Here is a 14533-nt window from a genome sequence, read left to right on the forward strand (position 1 = left end):
AATCTTGTTTTTTCTTGAAATATTTTTCTGAAATTTATTTCGAAATCATAGAAATTAAAATTTACTATTTATATAATATTAGTTATGCTAAAATATAATTAGAATAATTCAAAGTATACATAAAAACATAAATATTGTAAGGTACGTATTTTAAAACTTTTTATTAAATATATACATAAGTCTTATCTTTCACAATAGTTTAACTTTTATATTGAAATGTAAAAATTAAAAGTTATAATTAAATTAAGAGAATAGGCATAATCAATTTTTAAATATATCTAACATACTAGAGAATATATCTTTCATTGCCACCACTATTTTGATATATAAATAGTAGCTATCTTATCTATATATTTTCAACCATCTACATTCATTAATTCCTGAATAGCATAATATTTTAACTTCCATGTCAAATAATATTTATTATTATAATTAATTATCATTAGGATAAGTCTCATTTCCAATTTATCTAGATTCACTAAATATTATTTACATAAAAATCTAAGCACATATATGCTTTAATTTTTTTAATTTTTATAATTATTAAATGAATAATGAATTTTTTATAGTTACATAATAAATACATTCATGATTTTTTTTACTTATCTCTAAGTTATTTTTCTCTATTTATGTCAATTTGTTAACCTGCATCATGATTCCGCAATCCATGAGGGTTATTGTTTACCATGCTTAAAAACTTGGATAGTTAACATAATTTCACTTATATTAACAAAACATCCATAATCACAAAAATGACATGACTGTCCATAAGTGGAGATCCCTCTGACAATAAAACATTAATTATTTGCATAGTAATTGATGATTTTAGGTCCTGCAAGCACCCAAGATGACCAGGAAAGCGACCATCAATTCTCTCTAGGCCTTAGATAAAGTTAAAAAATTCAGGGAACATACATCTTGATTCCACTACCTTGTCCTTAACCTTTTTCTTCATCTTCCATGCCTTCTTAGGGAGTTCAGTAAAGTTACACCTCCTATGGCTCATAACCAAAGAGCAAAAGAGAGGTAGAGTTTGAAAAAGTTGATAGATTATTTCACAACCAATGACCGAGAAACTCAGTGCATCATCACTTTGTGAATAAGTTGTCTGTGTTTAAGGACTGTCTTTAGAAGCACTGTCCATGCACATACAAGAATTCAACTATGATGCATAGGATTGGATCAAAGAATACAGCAGTGCCCTCACAATAGAGTACCTGATCTTGGGGTACTACAAATATTTCACAAGGGATTAGAGGATGCATATAGGTACATAAAAGATGGCTAGTGCAAGGAATTTGATGATTAGATACGAGAATGAAGAATTGTAGCTGAATGATGGAATTTCAGAAAGTAGTCATTAAAGGTTGAATATGTAACAAAATGGGAGATCCTCACAACCAAGGAAGGATAGAGTGACTGGAAAAAAAATCCATGGAGTCAGGGATCATCTTAGATAGGGTCCATAAATTACCTTTGAGCTAGAGCCAATTTCTGTTTAGAGCAAGTATGATAAATTGTTCCTAAGGACTACGTTTGGTGGATAATGATGACACAACCTTGTGTCCTCCATGCTCTAGTTTTGATCCTAGGGAGGATAATTTTCCAGCAATGAAAATTCAAGGTCCTACAGAACTTAATTGTGGCTCACTCATTATAAATTGAAATTCGAACAAAAAATATTTACTTATCAAAATATATTCCCCAAAAATAGTACCACAGTTCCTCCATCCTTAGTATCATGAACAAAGGCAAAGATCTGTAAATTTTCATTAATAGTATGATTTTTTCCCAAAAGACGAAAATTCCTTATCTCGAAGCTGCCTCCATCAAACTGCTCTGGTTGACATCTAATATTTGACGCTTGCTATAGGTATGGAAAAAATGAAGAAGATATTATCCTAATGGTAAAACATGAAATTGTAACTTGAACGAGAGTTGAGAATTATCATGTGAAAATTTAAAATAATTAATCTAAGCCTAGGAAGTATAATAAAGCCAAAAAATATTACCATCTTCTGCCTGGAAAAACTGATCATTTGAGAAATATTGGATCATTCTGTCATGATTTCCATGATATGAATCATGTTCATGTCAATGAGGATGAAGTTGAATGCTCAGATGTCACATATAACCCTATGTTGAAAAAATAAAATCATGAAGAAGATGGCAGTGGAAAAAATGTCACTCCTTGAGCTTGGTGACTCTCCAAGAGAATTTAAGTTGGGTGATGGAAAGAGAGTACAGATTGAACTTAAAGGTACTTATGTATTTGAATTTAGTTCCAAGATTTTATAAGAAATTATCGAGATTGGGACAATTATTGGATAAATGAACGAATATGAATAATGAAGATAAATCTTGTTGGAAAGAATAAGGATACGACACTGAGCATATTAAGGGATTTGTAAGATGATGTTTAATGTGAAATATAGTAATTTATTTGACAAAAAAATATTTTGTAAAAGGTTAATGACACATGGTTATGGCATAGAATATTTGGTCATTATGGCAGTGAGTATTTTGATGCATCTCATATACTTTAGCTGATCTAAGTAAACGTGAAAAGATGGATAATAAAAATGAGAAATGTATTTTGTAGGGAGATCAATGAAAGAAATGGGTAAATATTGTATGATATGTTCTTTGGGAAGGTGATTTTAATAAAATCTTTTTGATGAAGAAAGCTTTTGGGATTGGGGTAAAAAATATATCAGTTAATGATGAGAAAGAATTCACTTTGAAGGATAAAAATGGAGAGAATGTAATTCAATATCTGATTCACATGAAGCTTCAGGACGATGAGTGATTGGTGAGTAATCCCCATCATCAGAAATAAATATAAGGTTAGTATGACAATTATATGAAGCCTGTGATTTTGAAAATCTCTCACAGGATGAACCAACATGTTTGAAATAAGCTAAAGGCGATGATTGAAAGCCAGGAATGGAAGAGGAGATCAACTTTATTAAATAAAATGAAAACATGAGCCAGTGACTGTACCATCTTCAATTAAGACTATTGGTGTGAATTTGGTGTACAAAATCAACCATGCAGAAGATGGAAGCATGAAAAGTCAGAGTTGGTATCGAAAGGCTATGCACACAGTTAATAAGTTTATTAATTCAAGGCATTTTAACTTTTGAACCACTTAAAAAAAATCTTAATTGCTATTGAACCTAAAAAAAACATTCAGGGTAGATTATTTTCATCTTTGACATGGTTTCTTGAATGGTCTTTTGAATAAACAAGTTTAATTTATGGAACATAAATGATTTGAGATCAAAGGAAAGAACATATAACTTACACGTTGAGGAAAAGTTTATACAGCTTGAAACAAGCAACAAAAATACTGTATGAAAGATATCATTAATTTTTGATAAGGTAGGACTTTCAAAGAACTAAAATCATAATACATTACACATCAACAGAATGAAGGGGATAAAATGATGGCGAGTAATTATGTCGATGATTTGATATATCTGGTCCATTCTTATTCTATTATTAAGGAGTGAAAGAGTTTGGTTAGGTCTTAATTAGAGATAAATGAACTCTCCTTGATTCAACACTTTATTTGCCTTAAATTATTTCTATAGTAAGAATGAATATTCATTTTGGAATAAAGATACAGAACATAAATGTTGAAGAAGTTTAATGCGGGTTTATCATACATTACTTGGATTTGACTTTAAATGATCAAATGACTATGAGACTTCAGAAGTTATATCAGCTTGATGGGATAGATGAATATATTATAACAACTCAAATCCAGATATTATGCATTATTTTTGTATAGATTCAAGCTTTATGATCGATCTGTACATCATTTCGGTGCAGTCAGAAGAATTATGAAATATAAATGTGGTGTGGAGTATTTATTATTTCTGGTAATATAAAATGCATATGTAGATATAAACTAATTAGGGGACTATTACATTATGTTCGTCGAGAGTTGAATATGTGACTGCAGAAAGTCTCAGTTAATAGGTAATTTGTATCAAGTGAAATTTAAGAGATATATGAATGGATGAAATATGATATTTTCAATTACTACAGAAACTTTCCCATAGAACACCCAGTATCTCTGCTTCCAATCTTCATACGAATGATTCTGGGAAAACACTAATGACATGAAGCGATGGCAGATAGTGCTATTCTATTAGGATATGTCATTTTATTTTTTAATATGCTATGAATAAGAATGTTTTACTTTACATTGGGAAATCATTCAGTAGGGCAACCCTCTGCTGAATATTATCTGAAAAATGTCTCCTGTTCCCAAAGTCGATATGGTATTTCTAAAAATATTTTAAACATTATTTGAAATATACCTCCATGTAGTTATGGTTATTGGATCCATTTTACTGGTCTGCAATAATGCCAAGATGGAGCAGGAGATATTCCAAGGTTAATGCTAGGGAAAAGTTCTAGAAGGTGTGACTATGGGTTAAGGTGAGTATTCCAAGAGGGAGAGAGTGAGGCTGATTCAAGGGCAAGGCAAGATTGAGGCCAGATAGAGGGTGATGGTGTATTAAGCTAGAGGCCTAAAATGGATCGAGTGGGAGTAGGAACTACCTAACATAATTCATATAGATTCCAAATATGAGTAAATAACAAGTTATAATTTTCTGCAGTATATATTAATTAAAATAAATCAGTTCAAGGTGGAGTAAAAACACATCACTTTTTCCAAACTTGGGGCCATGTATATAGTTTTGGAGATTTATTTACTTAGGAATACTTTAAAAAGGTGTGTTATTCATGACTTGAAGTCCTTTAGTAATGTGATAGTACTTAAATTAATTTATAAATTTAATTTATAAAATGTCTCTATATTTTAAAACGATTTTATATTCATCAGAAATTTTAATTTAGTGTTTTAATAACTAACTTGTGAAATAATAATTGCTAATTTAAAATTTTCGAAAATTTAGTTAGAAAATTTTTCTAAGTCTTCAATATGATATCACACATTACTGTGTAGGTAATTAAACAAATCTACATAATATTTTCACAGTTTACAAAATTCTTAAGTCTTAAATAAAATTTCATTAGTTACTTCATTAGAAATAATTAAAACGGGGAAATTTTAAGATTAATTATATAACCAACACTACTAATGAAAAAAACATTATTCAAGACTTGCAAGTCCTTCAGTTATGAATTACAATTTATAACTTACAATTTTATGTTGGGTAGTGTTATGTAATCAATAATATATTTTGAATTTATTATTAATTAAATGCTGACAATTTATGAGGCATATTAAAACTCTAAATTATGGCACAACTATGTTTGATAAAACTATTTAGCATTCATGTTCAATAGAATATGATTCAGATTCATATGGACATGCAGATCTAGTGGCCACAATCAAGTAAAATACTACATTTTAGATTGGTATTCATCATCTCTTTTGTGTTAAAAAAATTAGTGCAAGCAGAGACAAAATCCATCTACATTTCCTGAGGTGATTGAAAGAATCAGAACATACCGTGAAGGATTCATAAGTCTCCTCTGAATCATATCAGAGCTTAATGTTGGATTTATTGGCAATGATGAGACATCAAAACTTATGAGATGTGTGATCATTAGAAAATATTAAATTTATTCGAAAATTAAATTTAAGATTGTATATTCACAACTATATTTCGGAATAACTGATAAAATATTCAGATTAGATGACCATGTCAACTCTATAATTCCCAATAGATATAATGGACAAAGAAACAATAATAATTTTTACTTTTATTACTTGAGGAGAAAAAAATAAAAATAATTATTATTTTCACCCTTAAACAATTGCCAATGAAGGGATGAACCATTGATGTATGTTGTATGTTCTAGTCTGAATTCTACTTACTCTATTTTTACATCAAAAGTGGCTGAAAATATGAAAATCAGGAGAAAATAAGGGAAAAATCTAGCTGTAAGACTGGGGCTAAGTTGTTATTAATTTATCTAATGGAAATGATGAAAACTCTTAAATGAATCAAAATATTCAATAGAGAAAAATGTCTTTATTTCACAAGAATCAAATAAAATAGATTTAAAGATCATTTTTTTCCTTAGCTACTGGATAAATTTCAATAAAAAATCACAGGGTGAAATATAAGCTGAAGGAGATTTGTTCCTTTATTTTTTGAACCCTAATATATGAATAAATTAAATTCACTTAGCTCGGATCCAAATTTCATTTCACTTTTTGTTGATCAAATTGAAAATCTCAACAGTTGTATAGGCTTGGATTTTAGTAATGTAAAGATACATTGAAGATGAGATAAAATGAAGTATATTCTAGATATTTATCAAATCAGTTATATGTATTTCTGGTTGGGAAGAGGGAGAGACAGAGATACATAGACATGTAAAGATATATAATAAAAGGAGACTTAAGAATAATGATTGAGTGAGGAATTGAAAGACAGAGATAGAAGTAGTGACAGAGAATAGTAGTTTTGATAATAGCTTTTTATGACATGGTTAAAAACTTAATTTTTTAAAAAAGTTACAACATCTTGGGTTTGAAAATATTGTATTTGTTTAGATTTCTCATCATGCAAAGCATCCAATTTGGTGGTCTTGGCGTTATGATCTAGTTTTATTGAGCCATCATATCATCCTCATTGACAACCATCTATTATGGTTTTCATCATCACTGTTAGTCATCCATCATCAATATTTTTGAATAAAAAAATAGTAGAAAAATTGGGAATCATGAAGCTAAAACATCATCCATATGCTTAATGAATTGGATTCATCCCTTACATTCTGGTATCATCATTCATTGACGGTATGATTTCATTTCACATCAAATATTATGCGTTCAATTTATGATACAAAGAATAATTCCTTGGGGATGTGAGACTATTAAATATACTACCTAATATTATCGTAATTACACTTGGGAGTATAATCCTCAATATTTTTATTTTCATAAATTTTATATGATTTTACAAGCCTTAACATTGGGTTCATCATGTTATTATCTAGGTTAACAGAATACCCATCCACCACTTATAAATTTTAGTTTCTGCACATTATGGATAGTTTTCGAATTGTTGATCATGGAATATAACCTTAAAAATGTGACCCTAACATTTATAAATTTTAGTTTCTGCACATTTTAATATTGGCATTTATTGTTGAGATATTACTGTTAGAAAAAAAATCAAAGGTTGCATTGAGTTTTGGCTATAAGGGGAAACATTATATGATATTTAATATGAAATTTTGATCTAATATATTCTTAGAGGAATAGTTTTTTATACGTTTTTAACCACATGGTGATATCTGAAGTATTAAAAATATAAAGCGATGTTTAAAACATATAGGTTGTGTATTTTATAAGTTATTAAAAATTATTTGAAAATGCATAATCGCATACCGTAATTATTGTAATATCTAAATTAACTGTATATAAAGTAAGACGTAAAAGAAAAGTACCAAAATTTATATTAGACACCAATTTGCTACCAATTCTCACTTTGTAATTTCTTTGTATTTTTAAAGGAGTATTTAAAATATCTGACTATATGGATTTATCTTTAAGAATTGAACAACACATTCCAATTTATGGTTCAATCAAAACATAAATAAATTCAGAAATTCTCGAGTTTTTTGTCCTATTATCAAACAAACTCAATGTCGCAGGATAAATTACATTGATATGAAGTATACTGTCACGGACGTGGTGAATCGAATTTAAATATTCATCAAATGGATCGTGGAGAAATAATCTATAAACTATGACTTCAGCCCGATCAAAAGAATTGTTAAATATTTTAGTCAAAATACATAAAATACCTCCGACTTTTTCATGTTTGATTAGCCCCATCCAGTGGTTATGATTTATAATTGATGAAAATATATGACCTTTTATATCAAAATACAAAACCAAAAACATGCAGATACACCATGCCGCAAGCACATTCATTATTCAACTCTCCCATTTCAGCATCTTAATCTCTCATATTGTAATCTTGAGAGGAAGAGTAAAATTGTTCTACATACATTTAATCAACATAACCATAAGATATAGTTGGCAAGAGATTTACCACAAAAATAGTAAATACAATGCCTTCCCCTGAAACATTAAATCTTGCACAATTGTTTTAATAACTTAACTTCATTTGGCTGACAGATCTTTGAATACCATAATGTAAACATGTTAGTCAGCAGTCCTTTTTATAACCTTTTAGTACGATGGCATGTCTCATCTATATCTTTTCAGAACCTAATTACTACCATGATGTCTCTCATCTTCATCATCATATACATACTATGCATCTTATCATTTGACTACCATGTGAAGCAAGTATCTTTAGCTTTTCATACAGAACCTTTGAAATTCATCTCTATCTCTCTCCCTCTCTCAAGTGGACTAAAGCAAATTTTATGAAACTTCAATTTGAGTCAACTTTCATGGCCATGCATAAGATTTCAAAAAAACCAACACCAGGATAAGCAGTGGCTGCTTCCACATCCTTTGACAACAACATAAATATATCAACAATCAAACTAGAGGGGTTAATATATCCGGTAATCAAAGTACACAAGATAATTAAGTATAGTTTTGCATTAGATACCATTAATGTCAGATTAGCGGTCAGCAGTGCGTGTCGTAAAACGCCAAACCTTCCAGCTCGGGGCCTTCCAGACGAGGATTATTCTCAAAGCTACCCAAAAGAAGCCAAATTAAACAAAATCAGGACCATCTTTCATAAATAAAAATCAAATAAGGGAAAAATTACAGAGTTTACAATCATTAGAAAACGCAGAAAGAAAAAATAATTAAAGAGGAAGAAGGAAGCGGAACTTGATTTCTTCCTGAAAAAATATTTTCCTTTTTTAATTCTGATGGGATGATTCGAATCAAAGAGTGATCAACAAATATATTTTTTTGGAAAAGTGAATATGGAGATCCATTTAAGAGGAAAAATCAAACAAATTTGGATGTAAAAGATAGAGTGACGTAAATACTTACTTGCTCAAAGGTATGCGCATGAAGGGACCGGATGTGGGAATTGTTCCACAAAGATCGTTATTCGAGACATCCCTGGAGAGATTTCCAGTCCAAAAAAAAAATCAGAGAGTATAAGAATAAAAAATAAAAATCAATGTTCAATTAAAGCCCTCAGCGCTTACAAAAGCTTGAGAGTCGAGATCTTTGTCAGCTCCCTGGGGATCCTCCCAGAGATCTTGTTATCGCTAAGTCGCCTGCAGAGATAAAGAAACGCGTTAGAATATATAATTAGCACGCAAAATCTAAGTTTATTATGAGAAGAGGATCGAAAAGTGAGCTTACAGGAATACCAAAGATTCTAGATTGCCCAGTGAGGGAGGAATAGTGCCGGAAAGGTTGTTGTTGTAAAGGTCCAGACTGATGAGATTCTTCAAATTTCCCAATTCAGATGGGATTGATCCTTCGATATTATTTTTATATAGTTCGCTGTGCCAGAAAAAAAAAGGGAAAAAAAAATCAAACCCAGGGGAATTAAGGAAAAAGGCAGACGCAATGAAAAATCTAGTAACTAGCCAAAAAAATAATTCAACAGTTTTTTTAAAAATTGACAACTTCAAGGACGGATGATGAACTGGACCCAGATCGTCAACATTCAATTGCACCGTTTTCTTCGGTGAAACTATTTCTTTAACTTCTAAAAAATATAGCGAGAAACCCTTTCTCCCTACATATTTTTTGTTCATGGGGTTCTCTATTCTGGTATGCGAAATCCAACTAAAGTTTATACAACCAACGTCAGAGATACACCAACAAAAAAAGTAGCTTTACCTCTCTAGCGTTACACAAACACAAAAGGAGTTTCAACGAAAGCCGTTGATAGAGCACCATAATCCTACAACTAATTTATGACTATCATATTAGTGATGCTAGTGGATCGCCTTGATGCAAGAACAAAGAGATTCTTACGGAAAGATTGGAAAACTATACAAGAACTACCACCTATCCAGGTAAACGTTCTTGAGATCCATGAGATTAGTGCCACCAAACCTACTAATTCTCCTCTATAAAGATACTGACCAAGAGTGTGTAGGAAAAAGCAAGAAAATTTCCGTCCATCTAAAAGAGTTCTTGCGAACCCAAATTAAAAGTTAAGAAAAAGTATTTCTACCATAACTATGTTTTTCTGTTACTGATGTTCATGAAATTCTAGAAGAGTTACATAATACAGTAGCTTTCTTCAAGACAAGGTTTGAACGGCTAGGGTGTTATTGTTCGGTAATGGAAAGCTTATCCTATCGTCATTACCTGCTTCCTATATTGGTAAAAAACTGTCTTACCCGAAGAAAAGCTATCACAAAGGACGACAACAGTTTATAAAAGTGAACATCAACATCAGTTCACGAATAAAAGTCTGATTGTTAAAGGAGATTATTCTGATGGCAAGATTCCACATAAGTCTTTCCAGACAATTAAGGTAGTTCAGATTATCCCGAGGAGATGCTCCTCGTTGTTTCTTGAATGTAAAGTTCACTGTACGAGTTATATAATAAGAATGCATGATGGAACCAAATCCGTAACAGAATATTTCCCCGACATCCAGGGAAGAAAAAATTGCCATGAGATAGCGGAACATTTATTGGTTAACTTCAAGAAAAGAGACCTTTGATTCTAAAAAGCACCTTATAGAAAGTGATAGTCGCAAAGACAAAGTACCAATTCGAAAAAACTCGAAATTATTTCCCTTAATTTTAATAAGACAAGTAAATGAACAGAATGACATCAACTGCCCTCCATCCAATGTAAATACTTGAACATTGATCTCTGAGCCTTATTACGCGAGAGATAACAGAAACTACGACAAAGATGCCCAAATCAAGATAAAGCACGGCTCCTTATTATTTTTTCAGAGTGTGCAGAAAGGACAACGTTACAGAAAACAGATTCACATATAATTATCTATGTTAGTCAGCTATTTCAACGGCCAATGGAATTGTCAAACTGCGGAAAGACAAGAAAGAAACTCATAGTGCTGAGCACATACAAGAAAGAACACTCACTTTGCAAATATTTGATTCGTAAAAGTACGCCAGAAAGAGGCGAGGGGAAAATTTTCATTACACCTGGGAATGCCAGATGACTCTTTTAACGTCCATCATCCAGAAACAACGGTGATGTCGTCCTTTAAACCCGTTTTTTACATTCACTGTTGAGATAATACTGAAATAACAGTTCTCGACATGTTTCTAAATTTTACAGGTAGAGAATAAAAGTCACATAAGAGAACAGCAGAAACTTAAACCTCAGGGAAAATGGGAAAACTGAAAAATTAGTCCCAGTATCTTTCAATCGACAACAAGACTAAAATGATGGACTTTAATTATTTCAGGGAAATTTAATATGGCAAAGTTACATTGCACAAAGAATAAATTAGCGACTCTTACGCATGATTGCTAGTTCCAGTAGTATCCAAGTTGTGAAGTCAACCAAAAAAAAGAAGACGGCAAAATATATTAAGTCACCTCATAATTAACTCAAAAGAGATTTCACCAAAAGTTATTAAAACATAGAAATAATGATACATTAATACGTCCACAACAAAGACCAAATAAAAGATAACGATTGACGAAAATAAAAATAAGAAGTTCATGTATTTAACGAGTACACCGATAATGCACATCAAAAGAGTGAGAGAATGAACACAGGATAACAGGGTAAGCTGTCGTATCGGATATTAAAATAGAAAATTAGACTTACAGATACTGAAGGTGCTCAAGCTTTCCAAGGTCAGGAACCAGCGGCCCAGTTAAATTAGAATTTCCCAAATCACTGCAGGTTGAAGATAAATTAAAAGGTTTTTACATTAAGCTCCAACCAATAAGCCACAGAAAAAAGTAATATGCATGTAATATATATTTTTTGAAAATTATATGCATGTAATATAAAACGAGAAAGATGATCCGGGAAAAGATGCAAACATACTCATATGTCAACATCCGTTTTTTTCCAAAAATCCGAGGCCAAAACTTCGACAAAACTTTAAGCAGGCAAGCATCGGGTTTTCAAATCAATGGGAATCACTGCCATCTAATAAATTACAATCAACCCAGTTCTTCTAAGTTGCAAATCACACAGAAAATAAACAAATCAAAAGATTCAGGCAGGGTTCTCACACTCGGGTGACTTGATTCTCTCTGTTGCACGTAATGTGGAACCAGGTGCACGGATTGACCAGCGTCCGATCCCAGCTCTGAAGCACTTTGTCAGGATCGGACAAACTACTCCGGAAAGCGTAGAGGGCATCCCCTTCAGCGTTTGCCGAAGTTCCACGAGGCAGAACGAGGAGGGCCGCCAATACGAGTATTAGGGCACCCATCGCTGAAGCAATGCGGCGATCCGTCATGGCGATATCGCTCAAATTCCGCCGAAGCTTTCTCTCACTACCGCCTAGATCGACAGAAAGAGAGAGAAAGATCGAGAGGAAGAGAGAGAAAGAGCGAGAGAAAGAGAGAGAAAGAGCGAGCGAAAGAGAGAGAAAGATCGTCAGAGAGAGAGAGAGAGAGAGAGAGAGAGAGAGAGAGAGAGAGAGAGAGAGAGAGAGAGAGAGAGAGAGAGAGAGAGAGAGAGAGAGAGAGAGAGAGAGAGAGAGAGAGAGAGAGAGAGAGAGAGAAAGAGCGAGAGGAAGAGAAAGAAAGAGCGAGAGGAAGAGCGAGAGGAAGAGAAAGAAAGAGTGAGAGGAAGAGAGAGAAAGCGCGAGAAAGGGCGAACGAGAGAGAGCGAGAAAGAGGGAGAAAGAGCGAGAGGAAGAGGGAGAAAGAGCGAGAAGAAGAGAGAAAAAAGATAGAGAGTGAGAGAGAGAAAGAGCGAGAGGAAGAGAGAGGAAGAGCGAGAGAAAGAGAGAGAAAGCGCGAGAGGAAGAGAGAGAAAGAGCGAGAGGAAGAGAGCGAAAGCGCGGGAGGAAGAGAGAGAAAGATCGAGATGAAGAGAGAGAAAAAGCGAGGAAGAGAGAGAAAGAGAAATTACAAACGTTATGAAGTTTACTTCGCAGAGGGGGTAAGGGTATTTATAGTGTTTGAACTGGCGAGGCCGGCCCAATAGCGTAGGCCCATAAACACTGTTATTTATTCGAGCCAGCTTGGCAAACTGCTTTGCGTATGACCAACGTAATGGGACAGCTGTTGGTCAAAAGGAATAATTCACATCAAATTAATATAGATTCGTAATATTACAGTACTGGATTAATTATTTTTGTGAGGGTCAGAGAGGACAGTGAACTATATTGTTCCCTGGGAATTATAAGTATATACTTATAAGGTTGATTGATTATTGGATTTCTTGCCATCACATGCAAAGTTCTGGACTGTTGCTGTGAGGTACCAGGACAAATTGAACATTTTGAATATGTCTCAAAGGCTAATTGCTTTATAGACTTCAATCGATTGATCAAAAGTTTATGCAAACATCAATTATGACTTCAAAGTGTTGGGTATTTATCTAAGCCATGTATCTAAAATATGTTGTGATGCATGTTCTCTAGAAGCATAGAAAGGATCCCTGATTACCTTATAGCTCAAAAAGGTATGTATATCTGGATTCATTTTCCTTAGTATGAATGTTTGCTATGCTTGTTGGGTTTGAATACTTGATATAAAGTGAACATGATAACTTTCTTACAAAAGGTATGCCAGGTGGAAAATGAAGTGTTTTGCTACATGTTTACAAATTTCCTATGGGTCTACCTATTTTATAAATTTCTTGATGGCTTTTCTTTGACTCTATTATTATTTTTCCAGATATTCATAAAATCATTATTATTATATAAATCATTCTGATTCTTCCAAAATTTCCATCAAATATTGGGGTTATCTATTAAAAATTTTAGATGAAATTCAAATTATTATTAATTAAGAATTTTCTAGAAAAAATATTTTATATTATAAGGGATGGAGTGAATTAGAGACGTTGTCTTTTAATCAGTTTGAAATGGGTGGATTAGATTGAGAAATATCACGTTGTATCTATTCAAGAAAAGGAAGACACATTGAAGTCCACGTTGCTGTTTTAGTTTTGATAATACAAATTCAAGTATGCATTCAGGATTAATATCTGAAAAAACTAGAAGAGTTGATGTTAAATTGTTACATCCGGTTTCACTGCAGGTATCTACTAAATATACCTAGATTTACTATGTTAAATTTTCTTTCTCTTATATTGGAAATTAAGTAAAACGTAAAGTTGAAGAAGGATAGTTATGGAGCCCTCTCCAACGATACACCATTGATGATAGAAGATTGAAAGGAAAGGGAAATCAATCCCACCTGTGGGAAGTCTTGTTGGCCAATGAAAGGAAGTGATATCTTCTAGGGTAACAATGTAGATTTGATCATTTCATTTTATATATGTCTTACTCATAAGACTTATTCTTTCTTTGTCTAACACTTGATTGGGCATATCAAGCGCAAGGATATGGGGAAAAGTGACTATGAAAAATATGATTTAACAATTAGTTCAAACCAGCATAAATCTTTGTGTCTATCCACTGATCTTACCTCCATTCTTTAGATAATATAT

At 32.4% G+C, this 14533-nt stretch overlaps 1 protein-coding gene across 1 annotated transcript; it reads right to left on the reverse strand.

The window, feature by feature from the left end:
- Positions 1 to 8463: 8463 nt before the first annotated feature.
- On the reverse strand, positions 8464 to 13007 carry LOC144708808 (leucine-rich repeat protein 1-like). Its single transcript, XM_078582248.1, has 6 exons — positions 12136 to 13007; positions 11720 to 11791; positions 9308 to 9451; positions 9148 to 9219; positions 8987 to 9058; positions 8464 to 8678 (listed from the first exon to the last, which is right to left on the reverse strand). The coding sequence occupies exons 1-6, from the start codon at positions 12363 to 12365 to the stop codon at positions 8609 to 8611; spliced, it is 660 nt and encodes a 219-aa protein (XP_078438374.1). The 5' UTR covers positions 12366 to 13007; the 3' UTR covers positions 8464 to 8608.
- Positions 13008 to 14533: the final 1526 nt, after the last annotated feature.

This window comes from Wolffia australiana, chromosome 1 (genome assembly GCF_029677425.1).
Source record: "Wolffia australiana isolate 7733 chromosome 1, ASM2967742v1".
Classification (NCBI taxonomy): domain Eukaryota; kingdom Viridiplantae; phylum Streptophyta; class Magnoliopsida; order Alismatales; family Araceae; genus Wolffia; species Wolffia australiana.

Excerpts from the sequence above, each read along its gene's own strand:
- LOC144708808 (XM_078582248.1), bottom strand. The coding sequence starts at position 12,365 with ATGACGGATCGCCGCATTGCTTCAGCGATGGGTGCCCTAATACTCGTA. Across the intron at positions 9,452-11,719 it reads CTTGAGCACCTTCAGTATCT|CGAACTATATAAAAATAATA; the intron begins GTAAGTCTAATT and ends TTTCTGGCACAG. Across the intron at positions 8,679-8,986 it reads ATGCGCATACCTTTGAGCAA|CTTTGAGAATAATCCTCGTC; the intron begins GTAAGTATTTAC and ends TCTTTTGGGTAG.